Source organism: Callionymus lyra, chromosome 13, assembly GCF_982586985.1.
Source record: "Callionymus lyra chromosome 13, fCalLyr1.hap1.1, whole genome shotgun sequence".
In the NCBI taxonomy this organism is placed as follows: domain Eukaryota; kingdom Metazoa; phylum Chordata; class Actinopteri; order Syngnathiformes; family Callionymidae; genus Callionymus; species Callionymus lyra.
Window position 1 is genome coordinate 8,198,986 of NC_141830.1, and position 24,266 is coordinate 8,223,251.

At 38.5% G+C, this 24,266-nt stretch overlaps 1 protein-coding gene across 1 annotated transcript; it reads left to right on the plus strand.

Moving 5' to 3' along the window:
* The first annotated feature begins 133 nt into the window (after positions 1 to 133).
* mms22l (MMS22-like, DNA repair protein) lies at positions 134 to 24,238 on the plus strand. The gene is made up of 26 exons (XM_087805334.1): positions 134 to 230; positions 698 to 886; positions 1,203 to 1,328; positions 1,408 to 1,460; positions 2,352 to 2,439; positions 2,513 to 2,690; positions 3,987 to 4,080; positions 4,144 to 4,274; positions 4,373 to 4,486; positions 4,564 to 4,740; positions 5,412 to 5,474; positions 5,565 to 5,684; positions 6,690 to 6,925; positions 11,035 to 11,251; positions 11,446 to 11,735; positions 17,767 to 17,942; positions 18,013 to 18,163; positions 19,156 to 19,283; positions 19,350 to 19,492; positions 19,554 to 19,710; positions 19,778 to 19,923; positions 21,182 to 21,393; positions 22,351 to 22,517; positions 23,658 to 23,748; positions 23,821 to 23,988; positions 24,095 to 24,238. Exons 2-26 carry the CDS (start codon positions 717 to 719, stop codon positions 24,168 to 24,170), a joined length of 3,672 nt encoding a protein of 1,223 aa, XP_087661460.1. The 5' UTR covers positions 134 to 230; positions 698 to 716; the 3' UTR covers positions 24,171 to 24,238.
* The last annotated feature ends 28 nt before the right edge of the window (positions 24,239 to 24,266 follow it).

Sequence of the window (24,266 nt, forward strand, 5' to 3'; positions counted from 1 at the left end):
CGCTAAAGCAAACGTGCTATAATATATGGAATTTAACCCCGTTTTTAAGTCATCTTCAAGTCAGATGGCGACATCTGAAACAAGCAGGCGAGAAGCATCTTGGTCTTCTGGGGGGAATAGAGCAAGCCACGCCCGTTTTGAAACTTTCAGCCAATAGGCAAGCGGGAGGAACGGCGCATGCGTGGAGCGACAGCGCGGGATCGAAACAAAACAACAGAAGTGACGTTTGAGTGAGTTTTGTGCGAATTATTTATCAACAGATGTACGTTTTACAAGATTTGTTCAAGCTTAAGATGCTTTATTTACTCTCTTGTCGCACTAGTCTAACATATTTAGGCTAAAAATGCGTAATCGAATGTCGTATTAGCCTAAATATGACGTTACTATGCAGTTTTACGACTATTAGTGTTTTAATTATTTATATTTTTACTGTATAAACTCAGTCCGAACGTAGTCACAGGAGTTTAAACATGTTTGTAGATCTATCGTATATAAATTGCATAAATAATGCATTGTTCAAAACGAAACAATGAACTCTTAAATAAATATATTTTGTACAATACATGTATGAATAAGTAAAGTTTAGACACAATATTCATTTATTTTGGTATATCAGTTGAAATATATTTCAGTCATTGTGTTTTTTATTCACCACAGATGATATTTTTTGCTCATGTCTGGTCTCATGTTTTTTAAGGCGGTGAGAGTTTTGAACCATGGCAGACGACTTCTCACAATCGCTCACTCCGCCAGTTTCACCATTTGACGCTGATTTTTGCGAATTGAGCCGAGCTCGACCTCCTTGCTTCTGCTGCTCCGACACTAAGGACAACCTGCCTGGAGGTCTTTCATTTGAAGGATACACGACTGGGGGAACTTTGAAAAGGTATCAACACTGGATCAACAAGATTCGATCCAACCCTATTGCCTTGAACAGATCAGGGCTGGGTCTAGGCAGGGGCAAGAGGGGGCCTGGCCCCCTCAAATAAATGTTGTGCCCCCTCAAACTTACATGTAAGTAAGTAAGTAACAGCACAATGCCCCCTCAAGATTTGTGGCTGCCCCCTCATACATGCCTGTCTAGACCCGGCCCTGGAACAGATAGTTATTAACCTACACGTTAATCTATTCTTCATCGTAAACTGTCTGTTATTATGGACAATAATGAACATTTAATCTGACTTTAATCCTTATTTTTCAAGGTTGCTGTTGCGTCTCGATCCCGCCCCGTCCGACTATGAGGAAGACACCGTGGATATCTTCGGCTTTTCCTGTGTCACAGAGACGGCACTGGTTGAGTCCTTAAAGCTTTTCTTTGGTCTTCTCAGGTGGAGTTGAAATTATATATAATCATTTAAAAATGATGGTCTAGCTTTAAAAACAAGATTCCCTGATGTTTCTTTTCAGACAAAAAATCTACATGTTAGAAACATTGGTGCAAAACAGTTCAAATAACTTCGGTAAGATTTCTACTATTTCTTGGTATTTTCTTGCAAAACTGCCTGCTACAATATGTTGCTTCATCATAGGCTTGACCAGTCATAATATGTCGTATAACAATATGTCAGTTATACAACATATATCAGTACAATATGCAGCTAAATAAAGAGTTCATATTAGTTATTCTAAGATGAGATATACCTGTTCACAATTTGGGATAAAAATGGATAAAACATGAATACACATTACATTAAAACAGAGAGTACACATAAAATAGGTCAGTATCAAAAACAATAATAAATGTTCATATAAAAAACGAAAGAATGTTTGTTTGAAGCAAAAAATGGTACAAAACTTTGTAATTTTCTTAGCCATATGAATACGCATTTCCCCTAAAATCAAATGTGTCCTGGGGCCAAATCTGACCTGCCCATTTAATTTCTGTGGCCGGGTGGTTTTCTTAAAATTAAAGTAGATAAATGTCCATGTTGATAAAGTGACGTATAAAGATGGTTCAACATGAGATAAAGTAAAGAGAATATCCATCTCAACAATTCCATTGAGACTTTTCAAGAAGAGTAAAACTGATGTTAAAGAATAAAGGGATAGTTGAGATGGATTAAGCCTTAAATTATAAAACGATCACCATCAGACACTTCCTGTTTGATAAATGGACTTTTGCTCGGCCAACGACTTTGACTTATTTAAATAATAATTAAAAAACGATAACATGTCCCTCATACCTCCTTGTTAAATCCCATTTAGGCTCAAATGTTCCCTGAATGTTTTTAAGTTTCATTTACTATGAAATCAGATCGTTAAAGAATTTCATAAGTCAATTATGTCATGACGTCACTCATTGTTTGTCCCACAACAAATACATCAGTTTGACGACGACATCTGTATCTTAGATCAAGCTAGTAACCTTCACTATGAAGCAGAAGAGCTGCGGCGTCAGTGTGTATCGTTTCTGCAGTACGTCAAAGTCTACCTGCACAGGTAATCCCCCAAATAAAACCCATGTAATACTGTGATCTTCCATGTTAATCTCCCTTATGTTCTCTCTCTTAAGGTACCTGACAACGCCCAGCAGCCAGAGCGATGGAGCGTCTCACCCTTATGAGGATTTGGAGGGTCAGCTACCATCTGCTCTCCTGGAGGAGCTCTTTGGCGTCACGCTCCTCATTGGACGCCTCAAGGATTTACCGGCCAGCATTCAAAGTGCCTTCACCATCCAGAATCACGGCAAGGTACAGATTGTCGGGCAACGTGGCCCCAAATATTGAGGAGGAAATATTGTTTCGGCTTATTGTATCTCCTCGTAAACGAGTGGCGTCAAACTCAATCACACAAGGGGCCATATGGTATGATTCACCTTTTTTAATCCTGCATTGGTGAAAATAAATTTGCTCACAAAAAAGATTATATATTTCTATATTTACAATATATACACATTTTATTGAAACATGATGTACAAACCATACAAATCATAATTAAAAAATGTAATAGTATAAAATAATACTAAAATATAAATGGTAAGATAAACACAGTAATAAGTAAAATAATGATAAATATATAAACAACAAAAAATGTTAGTACAATACAAAAAAGTGTGTGGGGGCGGGGGGGATTCTTACATCTGTGACATACATTTTTGTTTGTTATATAATCATTTTGAATATATAAACTAGGAATGTGTATTGGCAGGAATCTGTTGATACAATATTAAAAGGGCAACAATACAATACACTCTGATACTGTAGTAACAAGGATATATTTGTAGTATTGTTGAGTACTTGACTCTGGTGTTGTAGTATTTACAGACCACATGACTCTTGACGAAGTCGTAACTGCTTTCATTTGTTTTGAAACCAAAATATGTCCAAACATCAGCTTTAAACGCTGCTGGAGTCCACTGTATCCTCTTGTCCTCAGTCATCGCCAGTTTCAACACACATTTAAACACAATTAAACCATTAAAAAATTATGTTAAAGAAAATGAAATATAATTGTAATAAAAAATATCTATACAGTATTGTCGAATATTGGTTTAGTATTAAGAAAAACACCCCAAATGTATATTGATTGAAAAAGGAAAACAATAATGATAATAATAATATAAATAATAGTTACACACTACTGATGATTGAATAAAAATATTAAAATAAACTAAATTATTAATAAAATGATGTTATAAACATTAGTACACATGCACACACTACAGGCTGTCTAAACAAGAAGGAGCTGTCTCGCTGCAGAGTTTTGTATTAACTGCAGGCGATACAGCTCCTTCTTGTTAAGAAACTCTGTATAATTCTGAGCCGCTCTAGTAGAAGAACTCACATTTCTCCGATCCTTAAAACTCTTCACTGGCTGCCAGTTTCTTTCAGAATTAATTTTAAAATTCTGGTTCTAACTTTCAGAGCTAATTATAGTCAGACTCCTCCTTACATCAATGATCTGATCCAGCCTTACACCCCAGCTCGGGCTCTGAGGTTTGTGATGGTCTCTGACGCCTTTGCTAACAAAAGGCTTGTTATCCACAGATTTTTCCTCCTTCTTGGCATCTTCTGCACCTTCATCTGGACATCCACTGGTCTGTCCTGGAGATCCTTCATATCCTCGGCTATAAGATGCAAGGTTGTTACCAGCCTCACATAGGAATTAATAATGTTTTAAGCGTACATGTGTTTCCCCTCCCAGGTCAGGTGGTGTACGCCCACCAGTTCATGAACCTGACGGGAGAGAACTTGACCAACACCAGGCTATTCGAAGAGCACTTGTCTGACCTCATTTGCGACCTCACTGGTTTGGCGATGGGTAAATACAGCAAGGTAAGTGTCTCCTTTTTAAGAAGATTACAAACGAGAATGCCATTTAAAAACATTTGAAGACATTTTTTATGTAACCAGGTATAATAAATGTCTTCTAGGTGAGGCCTACAGAGACTCTGAACAGCCATCATCATCTCTGCTCCTGCACCAGAGAGCTCTGGGTTCTCATCATGCAGCTGCTGGACTGCAGAAGCAAAGAGAGTCAGACGCAGGTGATGCAGATACGGTTTATTAAAAATGACCACAAGTTTATCAACTGCTATTTTTGTTTTGTTTTAAATTCCCCTAGTCTTTTTGGAGTTACATGAACCAGTTGTTGAGGCCCCTGGCTTTAGGAAAGCCCCCCCAAGAGCAGTTCAGTGGTCTCCCGACCCACTGCAAGGACCCGCTGGGATTCGCGTGGTGGCTCGTGACTCATTTAGCGATGTTGAGTCAGTACGATCATCATGGCACAGTCCAGACTGAAGTAAGTGTAGTGTAGTGTAGTGATACTTGCCTCTCAGTTTAAATCACTTGTGCGTTTACATACAGTATATACATATATATATACACATACATACAGTATATATATATATAAAAGGTAAAGGCAAAAAGGTAAAACTTTATTGAGTTTTACCTTTATATATATATATATATATATATATATATATATATATATATATATATATATATATATATGTATATATATATATATATATATATATATATATGTATATATATATATATATGTATATATATATATATATATATATATATATATATATGTATATATATATATATATATATATATGTATATATATATATATATGTATATATATATATATATATATATATATATATATATGTATATATATATATTATATATATTGTGTGTATGTGTATGTAAAACTTTATTGAGTTTTACCTTTATATATATATATATATGTATATATATATAGTATATATACTGTATGTATGTGTATATATATATGTATGTATATATGTGTATATGTATATATCTGTATTTATATATATTTATATGTATATATATTTTTCTTTATTTTCTAGACAACTCCCAAACAGTTCTTCCCTGTATTTCAGTCTAAGTTTCTTCATAATTAATACGTTTCCGACAATGTTTGTTTTGTTTTTTAACAGAAAAAACTGGATGAAAATTGGAGCTTTGTGGAGGAGCTGCTGAAGCTGACATGTAATCCAAAGGTCATCTTAAGCTCCTGACTTTTATTTGAAACCTCAGGAACTAATTGGTGGAAAAACAAAGTTGATCTTGTTTGTTTGTTCAATTACAAGGGAGGTCTATCAGAGGAGCAGGTCAGGATGCACGTGCACTGCTGTCTCAGCCTGTGTCTGCTGTGGACGCCCAGCACCAGCGCTGTCTCCACACTCTGGGATTACTACAGCAGGAACCTGGTGAGGACGTTGTGACGAGATGCACCTAAAATCACTGATGTGATTCTATAAAAATTAATTTGACTGCAGGAGTAATCAATGGTGGCCCATGAGTCAAACATTTGTATCATCTCTGAAAAAGTTTTATAAATTTCTAAGCAAAATTGCAATTTACTGACTATGAAACAAGGTTGCAATTTCTTAATACAAAATTTAAAAAAACTTTGTATCAAGAAATTGTCATTTTATTTTTTTTAAACTTTAAATCATTTTATTAAATACCTTTTTAGTGAACAGGTTTACAAACTATGAAACAAATTATAATCTTTCAAACACAATTATAATTTCCTAAAACACATTTATGAACTCCCAAACAGTTTTACAAACTCGGAAACAGATTAACAAACTCGAGAACAATTTTACAAACTCGGAAACAGATTTACAAACTCGCAAACTTATTTAAAAACTCGAAAAACAGAATTACAAACACAGAAACAGTTTTACAAACTAGCAAACAGATTTAAAAAATCCAAAACGGATTTGCCATCTCTTTTGAACAGAATATAGTTTTCCTAAAACAGATAAAGAAACTCCAAAACAAGTTTACAAACTCGAAAGAAACACATTTACAAACTTGAAAAGCACATTAAAAAACTTGAAAAACAGATCTACAAACTCAAGATTTACAATATCGTTAAACAATTCCAGAAAAAAAAATACAATTTTGTGAGAGAAAATGTACAAACTTTGCAAAAAAATGACAAATTCCTGACTAAATGACAATATACTAAATTCGTAATTTTGAATTCCTGATTTGGTTTTGCTCTTCTGGGCCACCTTAGTAATCCCTGTTGTTGTCCGTCACTCCAAATTCTCTCCAATGAAGCACATAAACGTTTTTTTCTTCTATTTGTTTTATAAACAAAAGGAATGTTTTAATTTGTGAATTAGGAATATATTTGTTTTTGCCTACGATCTCTCAGCAATGATTAAATTCTAATTCTAATATTTCCGTGTCTTTCCTAGAATTCCTCGTTCACGGTTCCCTGGCTCGGCGTGTCGGGTCTGGGCACTCTGTGCAAGACCCCCCTGGCGATGTCGGAGCTGGCCCGCAGCTGCTGCGCCCCGTCTCCCCTCCGCAGTCCAGAACACGCCCAGCTCTACCGCTCAGCCAACTCCTTCCACATCTTCCTGCGAGTGCTGGCCCTGTGCCTGGCCCAGAACCAGGCTGGAGGAGTCCCACAGAGACGGATCAAAGGGAGGTGAGGATGAAGAACCCGTGCGGGGCGATGAAGTTCTCGCCGCCGCCGCCGCTCGCTTCGGGAAAGTAGGACTGTTGACTCGACAGTACGGGAGATTGGGAGGTTTTTAAGAAGGCAAAACATTGCAGATGCGAGGAATTACTCCGGGCTTTGCGAGCCTCGCGTTTCCCCTTGATCTTGCAGAGATGTGTCAGTGCAAACTTGCGGGAAAACACAGACATGCATTTCAGTCTTGTTTGTGAGCGCGCCAGGTGCCTCGACATCTTCCACCGCGGCTTTGATATTTACTCATGCCCCCCAGTGGAGCAGGTGTCTCAGGAGTCGACCACCTGCTCTTGAGCAACGTCCAGAGCCAAGGATCCACACACACACACACACACACCTGCTCAATGGAGAAGTGATCTGACGCCCTCTCGGGAGGCAGTGTGTGTGTCTTTGTGAGGCAGTAAGAAGAGGAAAAAGATTAGGAGCTGATGCGCCCATCAGACCCAAGAGTTGGACCATCCCATTTCCCCAGTCGGCCGAACGCCAGAGAGCAGCAGCCTCGGATAAATCCGCCTAATGACTTCCCTCTGTCTCGAATGTTCTCGGCAGCACAGCAGACTCGGAGGCTAATTAGCTAACGAGCACGGCGGTTAATTCGCCTTAACAAAGCTGCGTGGGTTTCCAGCGAGCACGCGGGGGCCGAGGTGGTTGGCAACAGCCCGAACCGGGGTTTGGTGCCGGTCCAGAGAGTCCCTCGACTTTTCCGCCCTTTTCATTCGGAATCTCTTTCTTCCTGTTTGATAGCCGTGGTCGTTTCGGCTTCAGATTGCGGTCGTCCTCCGTCAGGCCGAAACACTTCGGGGGCGAGAACGTCGGCCATGTTGATCGCCAGAAGCCCCGGCATGAGCAGCATCTGCTACGAGAAGAAAAAAATCTGCCCCCGGAAGAAACAAACCCCCCCAAATCCTCATTACTTCCTCCCAGTGTGCCGCCTTGATCCCTCAGACATATTTCCAATCATCTTCATGAATATTCCCTTTAAGCCCTGAATAATGCGAGGTTACAACTGTTACACTTTACCATCAGGCCTTCATGATCTTAGCCAGGCTTAGGAATCTGTACGGAACTTTTTTTCACAGCCTCTGATAGACACCAGTCTTGGCTTTGCCCTGGAGCTCCAAAAGTCCAGGACCAGCTCCTTGGTCTTTGAGGTGTTCAGCTGCAAGTTGTTCCTCTCACTCTAGTCCACAAAGTCTCGTGTCAGACTCGTGTACTCGTCCTCGCTGTTGTCCCTGATGCATCCAACAATGGCAGCATACTTATGGACGAGACTGCGCTCGGAGTTGTAGCAGAACTGTTGACAGTGAAGAGAAGAGGGGCCAGGACTGTCCCCTGAGGTGCTCCTCTACTGCAGGCTACAGAGTCAGACGTGATTTCCTTCAGCCTGACGTACTGTGGTCGATCAGCGAGATAGTCCGAGATGCATCTGTGTCAGTCTGTAATCTGGTGATAAATATCACGATACAGGGACAATGGTGCGATATGTTGTGATACTGTAGGAAAAAGGATATATTTGAAGTATTGTCCGAGTACTGTGGCGTTGATACTGCTGTATATGATCATTGATCACACCCCTACTTACTATGTAATGGCGACAATGATGGGCTGGATGGATGGATACTTTACATGTTAAAGTTGATCTAATTTGTTTAAAAAAAAGGATTGTTCCTGAGCCAGTATCGATAATATCGATATTGTAAAATGGTTTTATTGATACCCAGCACTAGCTGTGCTATTCATGTGTCAATCTTGAGGTTACAGTGTTTCACAGCAATACTGGTTTTAGAGTGATAGCCTGGGATATTCCGCGACATACAACTTTAAAATATAAGCTTTTTTTTATGGATACATTTCTCATGTATATAATACAATCTGCAGTATGCGGGAATTTAGAAGGTTTTTGGACGAGGTGGATGAAGAGAAGTTGGCACCGGTCGCCACTGTCACATGAACATGCATTTCTGCCAGTAACTCCTAAAAGACACAGATTCATCTGAAATATAATCCCAACCTTCAGTCGTCATGAGGGTGAGTAGAAAATGAAAATAAGAAAAATTAGTGAACTGTAATAATAAAAAAAATATTTCCTCTATATCTTATGGTGTTGTATATTTGTGGCTCTAAGTCACAGGCCTAAACCAAATACATTTATGTATTTCAACATTAGTTTTACTCTTTTTGTTGACATCCATTACTCTGTCCCTTATCTTATCTTAAACACTGGTAATTTAACAGGTCAACATGAACATTTAATCTACGTTGATTTTGAGAGAAGGCCACATAAAATGAACAAACTCTAAATACTTTAACCATCCTTATTTTTACCCCTTGAATCATCTCTATATTACCCCCTCCTGAAGTATTGGGGTACTCACTGCAGCTGTGTTTAGCTGCGTGAGAAAGTAAGTGGTGTGTGCTTGCATCTGTGCAAGTGTGTGTGTGTGTGTGTGTGTGCGAACACAAGGGCATCCATGCTGGTGTGTTTCCCTGCCAGGCCGACAGAGTGATTTGGGGGTGTGTGGTTTTATCGATCCCACTCTGGTGTTGCAGTAAATTGGTTTGGCTGTAGAGAGAGGGACCCCAGCGCCCACCGCTGTGTGTTTGAGTGTCTCTGACATTTAACATGATCTTTAAAGGCATTTCTGCAGCGTGCCCTCAGGATCTAACAGAGAGCCGGGTGGTTCTTTCTCACTTTTTTTTTTTTTCCTTTTTCCCTCCTCCCTTCTCGGACACACGGCCGAACAACCCAGGCCTTCTTAGAGCTGTGGTGGGTGACGTGGGTGGGAGTCAAGTTAGTGAGTTAGATAGTAGAGAAATGCATCAAGTAAAAGTCTCTACTTATTTAAACTTCTTATTTTATTTTTTCTTCAGGCAAACTTTCCAAATAAATCAATAAAATATAACGTAAACAATATAAATAAATGAAACAGTAAAATATAAAAATGTGAAAGTTAATGCATGAATGGATCACATGAAGAGATAGTTCAGTGGGCGCTGTGAGGGTGAATACCTCCCCCGAGGAGCTGATTTCACCTGGATTGATAAAAATGATGGTATAAGATCTAGAATCAGAATCCACTTTACTAGTTCAGTATATACAGTATTGACAATATAAACATAATTTTCTCTGGTTTATAGTGAAAGAAATTGAACAAAATTGAATAATATACAAAAATATACAATATAGTGCAACTTCTGAGAAGAAATATGTTTGACAAAAATGTAGTCCTGAAGAATCAAACTTGTGTCTCATTAGCTTGGTTGAATATATCCTCAAGCGACGCAACAACGACTTCTCTTCAGCGACTGTACTTTGAAGTCCGTTCTGCACTAATGAACATAAAAAGCAACTAGAAATGTTCAAGTTGGGTTTAGATTATTTTGTCTTTTATTCTAAGAATTACACATCACTCATAGCAGTGTGTATTGGCAAGACGTGTATACAGGGGAAACAATACAATATATTGCATTATATTGCCATACTGTCGTAACAAGGATATATTTGTAGTATTGATGAGTACTTGATTATAGAAATTACAGACCACATGACTGTTGACGAAGTCGTAACTGCTTTCATTTGTTTTGAAATTCGAAATATGTCCAAACATTAGCTTTAAAAGCTGCTTGAGTCGATTGTATCCTCTCGTCCTCAGTCATCACCAGCATCTCAAGGGATTTCATTGTTCATTTAGGGCTAAAAAACTGCTGCCATCCAATGACCCGGAAGTTTTATTGCAACACAAAAATGACTTTATATTAACATGTAAATTGTAAATAAGAATAAAAATAGTTTGCTTTAAAAACACTTGTATAAATGATACAAAACAAATACAAACCATAAAAGAACTAAAAATGCGATCAATACAGTACCGTAGAAAATTGTTTTAGATTTATTGATATTTTCACTCACTCACTTCAAAGAAGGAACACTTTGAGTAATCAGTGGAAGTCCTCATGTCAGAGTGATGTAACTTATATTAATAAAGATAATAATGAAATGGCCCAAGCATCGACTCCTGTGGCACCCCATTTCTGATACTTTGGTTTTCTGCGTCTTTTGACAGGATCTACTCCAAGTTTTCCTCCAAGAAGATTCAAGAGATGTCCGAATCGGGCCTCATGAACTTCCTGCTGCTGTTCCTGGTGGTGGCCCGGCAGGTCGAGCTCGAGGACGTCGCCGGTCGAGCCTGCGAGTTGCTCGGCTTCCTGCCGTCCAACTGCCCCCCGGGACACCGCACCCTGGTCTGGAGGGGCCAGCTGGCCCTTCTGCTGCTCTTCCAAGTACGTTCTCTCTTTAAAAAAGTTTTTAAAGTACTCATAGAGAAGTTTTTTAACTGAATGGATAGGACTTACTCTGGATAACATGTGAATTTTGGTGCTTTAAATAAGATTTAATAAAGATTATTTTCTCATTAACGAGTAGTTTCCCTGATTCTTTTAAGTGAATGTTTGTAAATATTCAATACTTGTTTCAGGAGCGAGGTCTGGATGTGGGTGCTCAGGCTTCTTGGCTGGCCTCCTCCTTCAACGACACGGCTAAAGAGTTCTACGATAAGACCACAGAGGTGTCCCGAAAACTCGCCCTGTGGGGTCCCCTGGGCTCGTACCTGGAGGGCGTGGCCGAGGTCTTCGAGACCAGCAGAAGTCTTGGCTTGTCGGAGGAGAAACTTCTCAGCGAAGGGTTCGACTGGCTGCTGCCTGCATGTCGGCCGTCGGAGATGAATTCCGCCCTCGGCTTCCTGCAGACCGTCCTCAGCCAGCTGAGGTGAGTTCGCTCCGGGAGGATTTCTTTAATCTGACTCCTCTTTCATTCTTCTCTCTGATCACACTCTTGGATGGTGCAAGTATATGGAAGGATATTTGTGCCATCGGAATATTGAACGGTTGAATTCCACATTTCAAATTAAGCATTGAAGTATTTACTAAAAAGGTATTTTCCATAAATTACATAATTTCTATACCGAATGTGTGTGTGGAATGTGTTTCTTTTGAATAATTAAATTCATAAATGTGTATAGTTTTTTCTGAATATTGAATTTTTCAAAATAAAAAAAAATAAAAATGTAATTTCAGTTTATTTTATTTTATTCATAGGCTTTTAAATGTAATATAAACATGCCTGTATAAAAGAAAATACAAGAAATGAATACATTTAAAAGGTCAAATTGAAAATAAAAAGTTGAATTTAGAAAACAAATGCAAACAAAATCAACTTTTCAATATCGAAATTATTGAACTTCATTATTTAATAAAAACAAATTCAGCCTTTCAGTATAGACTTTATTGCAATAAGCAAAACGGTTGAAAATGACTTTATTGAATTTGAAACGATAAAGAATTAAAATATATATATATATATATATACATATATATTATTTATTTATTTTACTATAGGAATACGAATATTAAACTTTGTGTAAAAACTGAATACTTAAAAATACAACATTTAAATTAAACAATTCAAAGTTTCAATGAAAATGTGTATATTAAATTTAAAAGGCTACAAATTGAAACATTGAATTTAGATAATTTATTATTGAATTATTGAAATAAGAAGATACAAACCCTACCCGTAAAATAATTCAAAAACATGTATTCAAATTTTCGGAGAAATGCCTAATTTCCATATAGGAATCTTTTATTTCTTCTAAATTTTGTTTTTGGTTTCGCTCCACTTTTCGAGAGAGAGACACTTCCCTCTGTTCCGGTGGAGGTCTGACTGTAGAGTCAGTCTCTCAGGGACTGAACATGGAGCAACTTTTCTGTAATGGTCGGCGAGGCTGCAGGTGTGTTGAGTGACGACGGGTCAGGGAGGCGTCAGGTCAGGTTCAGCTGCAGGACACAGGTTTTCCATTACCTGGCTGAAGTTCAGAGCCACAGACAGGGGATGTGGGAAAAAAGTTCAGAGAGAAGAGCGATCTTCTCTTCCCTTGAATGATTTCACCTTTTTTTAAAGTCTTATTTTAAGATAAAACGTAACCTTACTTTTACTTCATTATTCATTTTTTATTCATTTTTTGTCAATTAGTAAAAACCTTATCTCTCTATGCCACACCACTTTATTGATTTTCATAATTATAATTACTTTTATTTAGTTATTATTTGTGTAAATACACTTAAAAGATTGTCTTAGTGTTTTTATTGTCCGAATCAACTCTTACAAGAGACTTGAACTAGAAAAGTGGTCTTTGTTTAAAGTGTCTTTGGGTTTATATTCAGGTAATTTTATCAAAGTGGTGCCACATTTACGTTTATTTTAGAATAAATCGTAAAATATACATTTTAAATTACTTAAATAATGTTTTCCTCTCTGCCTGAATGTAAAACTTCTCAAATTTCGTATTAGAAATGTAGCTCTTTTTTGGAGTTTATTAGAATTTAGACTATATTTACTAAATGCGAATTGTTCCAAGTTTCACTTCTGAATGTCTGCACCAGCGCTCAACTAGCTACCAGCTGTAGCCTTCAATTTAAAATCTTCTTTATGTGGCTGCTGCTCCTGAGGAGGAGAAGTTAAAGCAATGTGTAATTGGTTATAATAATAAGTGTCTTAATATAAACTAGGATAATGTATTTAACAAAAAAATCTAAAAGGTCAGGGGGTTCAGATTCTCACCTGCTATTTATTAATGGGTGTTAAAGTTAAGTTAACTTGTGCCTCAGCTCCTCAATGAGTTTGATCTGTAGTCAAAAAAACTAGTCAGAACATGCATACAAGTTGTATTTAAATCTTAATTTATTCATTTAAAATTCATTTGAAAAAAACATAGTTTTTGCAATGAAATTACCGAGCATTTGATGAATCAATTGAATTTTTAATAATTGTATATATTCAGGAGTTACTGGACGTTAAATAGTCCATGTAATGACTAAAATGTGGAGCTCTATGTATAATTAAGCAATTACGGTAAATTGCAATTTATTGTAATACTGTAGGAACAAGTATATATTTGTAGTATTGTCGAGTACTTGACTCTGGTGTTGCAGAATTTACAGACCACATGACTCTTGACAAAGTCGTAACTGCTTTCATATGTCCAAAGATCAGCTTTAAAAGCTGCTGGAGACGACTGTATCCTCTCGTCCTCAGTCATCGCGGGGATCTCGCCTAGATATTTTAATCTTAATTATACATTTTATTTTATTTTGCACTTTGAAATTGAAATATAAAACATAAAGGAATAATGATAAATGATGTATATATTACATATTATTATTATATTACATAATACATATTACATATTACATATATATATATATTATATTTATTTATCTTAATCATTGTGTCATCTCAGGGTCAGTGTGACCCGGAGGCCCCTCCTTGGCTTCAATAAATACATATGCAGTGTTGGAGGTCATTCACCTTGACCCAGAGACAACACAAGGGATACCACAAACACATTTGTTTTCAGGTCTTTGGGTCACAATGACCCTGAGATAACACAAGGGTTGATATAATCGATACAGTGCTGTTGAATATTTTGCGGGGCAGGTCTGACTCTTCATGATAACCCGTACAATATAATACCTCGTACTCACTCGTATATACCTTCAGTGAAGTAGTCGCGACCCCCACGACACAGTATCTAGTTATTTTTCTTCAACTCCCAAACTTGCCATCTCAGATCTCCAGTCGGGTCGACACACATTTGCACATTAATGGCCGAGCGAGAGAGAGAGAGGGAGAGAGATAAGAAGTCCCGGCGGCCCAGTGTTACGGCCCGGACCACACTGACCCATTTAACCAAATGGAGGGAGAAAAAAAATCGCAGGCTTTCTCTCTCCCGCCCAAATGAAACCTAATTCCTGGGCCTGGTAATTCTTGGTATCTCTCTCTGTGATTAATGTCTTTCCTGCGACACAATTAATACGTAATTATGTAGCCGGGCAACATGTCTGCCTCCACATCATCGCGACCAGTACGAGACGTGCACACATTAAGAGCATTATTTCCTACCAGGGCGTCCGGGGGCCTAAAACCCGGCGCCGTTGTTTGCCATCGCCGCGGCACCTCGCCCAACCAGTCGTAATTCCTGAGTTTCATTCCTTCCCATGACCCTCTGCTGCATGATGAGGTTTGGAAATGGGGGGCGAAGAGGGGGGGGGGGGTCTCCAGATGATGTTGGTGAGCTGGAGCTGGCACACCCGCTTGGCTTTGCTCATAATTAATCTCCATCTACTTGGCTTGACGTAACACAGGGAGACGATTCCCCCTCGTGCTGCTGGAGATCCTGGCCGTGGATGACGAGTCTGATTGCAGTTGAATCAAAAAAGGATAAACCCGTTTATGAGAGTTTCTGGTTCTGATTCAGGCAATAAAACGTGTTGATGATGAGTAAACGCTGGATTAGCGGCTCACTGGGGTGGGACTGGTGACTTAGAAAGGACACTCGTGTTTAAGATAAGATAAGAGGTTATTAATGTCCACAATGTAAAAGTAAAAGTTAGAAATCTGTCATGCTTGATGTTGGACAAATACTGAGATAATTAAGATAGATTGGGGCTCTAAGGTCAAACACTACCAAAATAAAACGGTAACAATTTAGCAAATATCAAGTTTGTTGCGTGTAAAATAATATAATTTAATTACAAAAAAAAAAAATCAATTAAACTCTTTTTGAGTGTACTTCCTGTTGGTAGATATATTTTTGTTCTGCCCTTTTTTGTTTTCTGTTGACTTAAATGTGCAAGTATTGAAAGATATTTTTATAATTTATCTTAAGTCCATATGGCTGTAAAACGTACCTTTTCAACTATAGTTGACATTGTTAAACTGCATTAACGGGTATTCATTCAAAACATTAGAATATCATGGATTATATATTGTTGTATTTCATGAGATTATATATGTATATTTTCCAACTACTTATTCTTAATAAGTACACGATAAAATTGAAAAATAAAATAAAATCCACTTTCATTCAAAGGCAAATTTGTTTATCAAACAATGAACCTGAACAACAGCAATAAATGTATCTTAACATTGTCATACCAAAGCAGGCAGCGAAAACTACAAAACGTTACGCATTTTTTTGAGAGGTCATTTAACAGTAGTTGCGAAAGGAGGTGGTGAGGTGTATTGGTGAAATTATACTTTCCTTGAGAAAGAAAACAATATGGTTTCAAGTTTTCATTAAATAAATGAAGTAAAAGACAGTTAAAATTGTGTTTTCCTTTCGAAAATAACGAAATAAAGTATATTTATCAACACTTGAATGAATAATTTGGATGCCATGATGATGGTTTTATATTCTATTGATTATTTGTGTGATGGATGGACCAATATAGACGGTCCTTGTTTATTCTGGGGGTTACGGTCTGAAAACCTGCATCTAATGAAATCTATGAAAGTTTAATTCCTTGCTTAAATTAAGCAACATCCACTTGAACTTTCAAACTCAACATTGCAGATACGGCATCATCCCTCTAAACAACCCGCTCGGTAACTTCGACCTATACAGCTCTCATGGGGCTTTGCCGCCCAGCCAACCAATCGCAGCTGACGATCACATTGACGTAGGATTTACATACAGTACTATGTAGGGACCAATCAGTCGGGCAAAAATCACGCACTTTTGCACTTGCACTTAGTATTTTGGTTACAATCAGTGTTGAAAAGTAGTAGATGAAGAAGCTGTCGAGTCATTTCCAGTAAGTGTGTAGCAACAGTGTTTGATTTGAGACAGAAGAAAAAAAAATTGAGCACTGGCCAAGTACATGCACTATCTTAATGTGTACTATAAACCAGCACCATAAGTAAGGTGGGTGTGGCGATTGGTCCCTTCCACTCAGTTTATCAGCTTGATTATATTTTAAAAATATGTATAACCTTGTGCACGAAAAAAAGTGAAGGTAAGATCCAAACAAAACAAACACAGTTACGCCTCCGAGTCAGAATTAATCCCGAAAAAAAAAGAATTAATGACTCGGCATTTTCCATCCACACGACCACCGACCTGAGATGTGACCTCGCCTCAGATCTTCCTTTTTAAATCCAACCGACTCGATCAAACACTTGATTAATTAGTTGCAGGTCATCGTAGACCACTGCCATGCTTGTGTGTGTGTGTGTGTGTTGGGTGGGGGGGGATTGATGGGAGGGGGGGGGGTGTCTCTGACAGTGTCTTGTACAATGAGGGTTGATGGGTGTGAAAGGCCCATTCCGCTGTAGTAACGAGGCTAATGAATTCAGACTCTAATCGATTGTCTCTGCTCTCCCTGGATTAGATACAACCTTGCTGGAAGGGAAGGCATCGCTGAGGTGTGTGTGACTGTGTGTGAATGTGTGTGTGTGTGTGTGTGTGTGCACCATCAGAGAGAATGGTTGAGGTTGTTTTTTTTTTTCTTTTCTTGAGGTTGGGCATTGCCGGTCCTTCTCCTCCTCCAGCGTCTCCAACAGCCACATCTGGGCGAGCGAGCGGGACAGGAGGATCATCTCCAGTCTAAATGAGATTACAGCTCCTTCAGCTGCTTATCTGGGCTAATGCCAGCCTCTGTGGGGCTGCCGGGGCCAGGGATGATCCGGGCGAGCCACCGAGTCCTCCATGTTCAGCCCATCGCACCCCCATAATACCCCCCCAACCCCACCCCCTCTTTTTTTTTTCTTTTTTCTTTGCTTCTCTGTCCATCCCTCCGCACCGCCGCTCCCTGTAATCCCCCTGGAGAGGCGAGAGAAAACACATGGACGACATGATCCATGGAAGGAAAAAAGGATTTGATCCTTGATGTTCTTCACCAGAGGGAGCGCCTTGTTTTGGGTTACATTTGTTGATCTGCGTCTTCTTCCTTCCTTCCAGGCGGGTCCGCCAGTGCAGCGGGCAGCCGGTGCCCACCATGACCCTGGCACCTGCCACTGTGGGGAAAGAGCACCACCTAGCGGTGGCCGGGGCGCTCTGGGCACACTTCTTCCCTCTCCTCAGCAGCCTCCGCCTCTCGCAGACGCCGCCGCCACAGCTGGCCGACGCCGCCGCAGGTCGGTCGAAACTCTTATACCGGTCATTTAGTGGGAAAAGTGTCTCAAAGGATTCATTGGACGTCTTCAGGTTTCACCCTGCTGGCCTGGGATCTGCCCGCCTCCTGCCCTCTGGACCTGCAGCCCAACCCGGTCCACTCCATCATGCAGCGCTTTGGCTGGGACGACATGGTTCACCCCCTCCTCGTGACCCGCTACCTTCCACATCTGCTCCAGAACAGGTGCTGGAAAGTGTGTTTAAAGAGAATCAAAAGTGTGGATTGAATGTGAAGTTAGATTTAATTCTTTATTATTTAGATTTGGAATCTTTTTGATTGACGGTAACATTGTTCGAAACAAAAGTTGACATTTTTATATTTTAAAAAGTAGCTTCAATCAAGAAAAATAATCTAAACTTTAGTTGTTTGGATTTAAACATATAAAACATAAATAAAGTTGCTTCAATAACAGAAATATTTCAAACAAATAAGTATGTTTTTTCAATTAATTAATTAAAATGTTATTCAATCAAGCAAAATATATTTGCAATCATAATAAAAGTTGCTTTAATTAAATGTTTTGACAAAAACATCAGCAATGAGCAGAACCTTGATTTAATTAAAAACAAATTTAATTAAATAACAACATAACTGTTTTTATGTAGTTTAACAAATGTAAAAAATAATAGCATTTTAGATTTTCAAACTTTTTAAAAATGTAAAGAAAGTTGCTTTATCCAAAAAACAAAAAAGTTGCTTCAATAATATTTATTTTATTAAAAAAAAAAAAGTTTTTAGTAAATTTTAAAAAAAAATGATTCAATAAAAATATAATAATGAAGAAACAAATCTAGCTCCGTAATTAAAGGGTTGTGAATTTCATTACCATATATAACTTAAATTTAACTTTCAATATTAATCTATAATTATGAAATTAATAGATTTAACTTTGACTGAAAACGAATAAATAAAACAAATTATCGATACCTTTAAATATCGTAATCTTTTATTATTTACGATTTCGTATCGACATTCACCAACGCTGTATTTTTTTCAAATACCCTTTTTATTTTTTAATGGTTTATATTTCGATAAGGATGCAAAATTAAAAAATACACCAGGATTTTTCGAGTGGTAGGATTGTGGATCTTGTTCACGAGTGAAGGATTAATTTACTGCGAAATCCACTGTTTATGTCTTTTTCTTGTCACTGAATTATTATTTTTTCCTCCCAGTGATCTGGTCTCCTCTCTCAGCTCTGGTTCTGGTGTCTCCGCACAAAGCCTGTCGGTGAGATCCTGGTTCAGGTGTGTCCTTCAGCAGCACCTGCACGCCAACCCGGACGGGTCGGACAGCAGAACAGGTGACCCGCCACTCAATCAATGAATTTATGCCAGCCTGATGTTAAAGAACTGTTGCTCGCGTCCAGGTCGAGCTGCAGAGGAGCAGCTGCGAGAACTGACCCGCTTGGTTCTGAGGCTTCCAGAGGTGGAGGCTCTGGTTCTGCGGGCGAGTCCGCCCTCGGTCGCCAGCTGGACCGAACCCACGTCTGCCGTGGAGACGTTCGTAAAGGTAGATGATGGGGTTCCTTGGTGAGTTTTGAAGATGAATTGAAGTGACTTCTCTTCTTCAGGCTGTAGGGGGCGTCTTCAGCCAGCTGCAGGTGTCGTCCGAGCGGGCGTCCATGGTGACCCGGGCTCTGGACTGCACCGGAGACATCATGAAACACATCAAACCTGCTCTGGTCAGCAAGAGTCCGGAAGGAGTCCAGCGGGCCTACTGGGTTGTTGGTGAGAAGAAAACCAAACAAAAACAATGCTTTTCAAAGGTTTTACTTCTTCACTGTTTTGTAACCAGGATGTATAGTGAAGCACTGGAGCCCCCTGCTGGTCACTTCCAAAGCACAGCAGCTGCTGTTTCGCATCGTGGACAGACTGTTGTTGCCTTCAAACACCACAGTGCAAGATAAAGCTCTCAGAGACAGTCTGCCTCTGTACCTGCAGGTGACACAAACGCACACACACACGCACATGCACACACGCATACACACGCACAAATTACACCTAAAGAAACTGACACAAACATGAATGCACAATCCCCAAATCAGTTAAACATGCACCCAAATTACTTAACACACAAACAGAATCCCACACAACATGTTCACACAATGCCAAAAGAGAAAGACAACCAAGCACTCAAACAAATAAGAAACACACAAAAATGTACACACACCACCCAAAAACGGAGAGAACAAAAGACCCGAACACAAATACAGGTAAAATGCATACACCACTCTAACACAGCTAAAATAAACACACACAAACACACACACACATACACACATTACCCCAAAACACGGTAAGAAATACACACAACCCCAAACAGAAATATAGATGCACACTCATCGCCAAAAAAACACGGAAACATGTACAACACCAAAAAATAAACAAAACAAACAAATCACCCAAACGTAGAAACAAAAAATACACACACACACACACAAGCACACACATTTCCGGCACACACCCACAGACTCACCTACCCAAAACAAAACCCTTGGCACACACACAAACAGAAACACACGACTCCAAAAAACAAAAATGCACAATACTCCAACACAAACAAACACTTCACTCAAACATAGAGGAAAGAAACGCACACATTATCCCAAAACACAAAAGGAAACGCATACAAAAAAAGATCAACAGAATTATAAAAACAGACCCCTCCAACACACAGACCTGCGGACACACACACACACACACACACACACACACACACACACACACACACACACACACACACACACACACACACACACACACACACACACACACACACACTCACACACACTCAACCAAAAAACCCCAACCCCTAAAATAACTAACACAAAACCACACACACACACACACCATCCTAACATAGTAATAGAAATACACAAACCTCAGCAGGCACACCAGCGAACACACACACACACTTAAAACACAATCCTCATAGGAACAACATCACAAACAAACTCAAAGGTAGCATCATAACGTCATTAAATAAATAAAACTATGTTTGCAGATGAAAACTTGTTAGAACCAGACTGAAGTAAACTAACCAACGATGATGCTTTTAATCTACACACTGACTGAAACACATTCAAATATGAAGAAACACAGTCGCACACAAATCCACACCTTGACACAGAAGAAAGAAACAGACTTGTGGACATTAGAGGGAAGTCTTGGGTCTGGTCTGACCTTGTGCCCCCCACAGGGTCTCACCGTGGCCTCCAGCATCTCTCAGTCTCAGGGCTCGTACCTGAAGCAGCAGCTGCGCTCGGTCATCCGCCGCTACCTCGACCACTTCCTGCCCTCCTCGCCTTCCGTCGGCGCCGTCGCCAACCACCCGGTTCTTCTGGGCGCCTGCGAGACCACGCCCACCTCGCCGGGGGTCACCCTGAGGAAGACCATCCTGGAGGTGCTCTGGTACGTTTGAAAGCTGTTTTAAATAAAGTTTTATTGTTGTCGGGGTTGTGTAAAGCTACTTTACCTCTATTTGTGCTGCAAATTACTAACCTTAAAATGTACTTTAAACAAGCTCCTATATGGCTTTGCCGCCCAGCCACCCAATCACATGTTACCTTGTAAGAAAATAAATAATAGTTATTTGTAAAGGGCCTTTCTAGACCAGGGTCACAAAGCGCTTTAAAAATCAAAAACAATACACAGTTACAATAGAAACTTTAACAGGCCAAGACGAGAGAATTTAAAAATTGATCCTGAAAGAAACTGGAAGCCAGTGAAGAGTTTTAAGGATCGGAGAAATGTGAGTTCTTCTACTAGAGCAGCTCAGAATTCTTGCTGCAGAGTTTTGTATTAACTGCAGGCGAGACAGATCCTTCTTGTTTAGACACAAAAATAAACTGATACAATAGTATAAACGAGACACGAATGCATTTACCTCCAAACTAATTAAATGGATGTAAATTTTTAAAAAACAATGTGATGGTTTAGTAGAATTTTATCATTGTTATTTAATCAGGCAAGTTATTTTAACGCCATAATGCACTGTTGCACGCTCTTAAGAGTTAAAATCCATTTAGTATTTCTGATTAATAATATTTAGTCTAGTTTGTTCAATGAATTGAATTTAAAAAATTACAAAATGACTCGAAAACAAATCAGCAATTTTATTAGGTATTTAAAACAAAAATGTAATAAAAAGAAACGTTTCTTTAACCTGTGTATTAACTCAGGGTCAAGGTGACCCAAATAACAAATGTGTTCCGGGTCACCTTGACCCTGAGATAAGGGTTAATGTATCAAATATTTCTTCTTTGATTCTGTCATCTGGACATTGTTACAATTGACAAAAGCTTTTCTTCCAAACCGTCCTCGACTGAGTCACGTGACGACATCAGAGTTTGTGTCTCATGCTTGCAGCGAGAGCTTCCTCCAGTTCAAAGGTCACGCCCCACCCCCTCGCCTGCCGCCGCTCCTGATGTTCCTGTCCGAGCTTCTTAGACGGAACCAGGACTCGGAGCCGACCCTCCTCGCCACGCCGGTCCCGGCGCTGCTGCGCTGCCTGATGCTGGTCAACGAGCCGCAGGGTGAGATCACTCTTCTATCTCACTTTTAGTGTTTGTTATTCAGATCAGCTGCTCACACACTTGTGGTCGCAACGAATTCTTTCTAAATAAAACCAGGAATAATCTTCAATTATTGCATTGAAATGTGTTTTTTAAGCGTTTTTTATTATTATTGAATTAGATTAAAAAGCTGTCTTTTTTTTTGCATATAATTGAATTCTATTTAGTAATTTTAATTCCTTTTAATTTTATTTATAATTTATAAAGAGTTTTAAGGATCGGGGAAATGTGAGTTCTTCTACTAGAGCAGCTCCAAAAAATTCAATAATTTCTATTTTGAAAGTTTCAATTTTTGTGTTATTAAATTCAATAATTGCAGAGATTTTGTTTATAAACTTGAGTTTAATTATTTATTTTTTAATGTATATAATAATATAATTTTTTTTTAATTCAATAAATATATTCAAATATGTTTTAAATGATTGACTTTTATATTCTAAATGTTCATAAATTATATTGTAATATTGTATTTTATTATAATATTTAATATATATATAAAATTCTATTATAATTTAAATAAAATTCGCAGCTTTTTTCTTTCTTCTTCTTTTTTCTTTTATATTCAAATTTGAATTTTGATTGGCTAAATAATATGGAATTTTAAAGGCTACGAAAAATTGGATTTAGAAAATGTATTTTTCAATTATTTTAATTTCAACCCTTGACACATAAATTATTGAATTTAAATGTAAAGAAAAAAAACAATTGCTTAAAAAAATAATAATAATAATTTAAATGATCGAACTTCCAGCCAATTATTACAGAATTATTGTACTTTTATTTTGTTTTAATATAGAATTTAAAAAGGCTACAAATTGAGAAATATTTAATTGAGGAGTTATTTTTGTATTATATTGTATTATAATATCAAACTGTATTTGTAAAAAATAAGGAAATTAATTTTGAAAATATTCAAATAAAAACGGATTCAACCTTTTAATAATATATCAATTATTGATTATTATTAATTATTACAAAAAAATGATGAAATAAAAAAAGAAAAAATTCAAATGTTGAATTAAACCCTTCAATATTCTGATATACTTGTATAAAAAGTAAAAATATCTAAAGTAACTTTGTGTCCAAATGTAACTCCGTCAGTGAGGAAGACGAGCGTCAACGCTCTGCAGCTCGTCGTGGAGCGTCTCGCTTCTGCAGCGCCACCGTGTGGTCACATGATCAACGTGTTACGGTAAGCGTCTCGACACACATGTCGAAAAAAAAAAACAAGAATCGGATTATAAGTCGAGAACCCGCCCGTCAGGTCCTTCGCGGAGGAGAACCAGGGCGTCTACGAGAGGCAGGTCTACGGCGTGATGGAGACCGTGGCCGTCCTGGACCCCCTGCTGGTCCGAGCGCTGATCCCGGATCTGTCCCTCGCCCTGAGGAACGTGGAGCACAAGCGAGGCCTGGGCAAGAACGCGGCGTCGCGGTGAGAAGAAGAACTTCTCCTCCTCGTCATCACTCTTTTTATTTACTTACTTACAACTTCTTCTTCTTCTTCTTCTTCTTCTTCTTCTTCTTCTTCTGCTCCACAGGAGCGCCTACAAGAAGCTGCTGGGTCTTCTGGGCGAGAGCGGAGAAGCTGAGATATGCAGTCTGGAGGCAGATTGAAGCTAATGAATGTTTAAACTTTTGTAAAATACTTTAAAGATGTATAATAAAATGTATATTTAGAATAATCTTTTGGAGGCATTATTATATTATTAT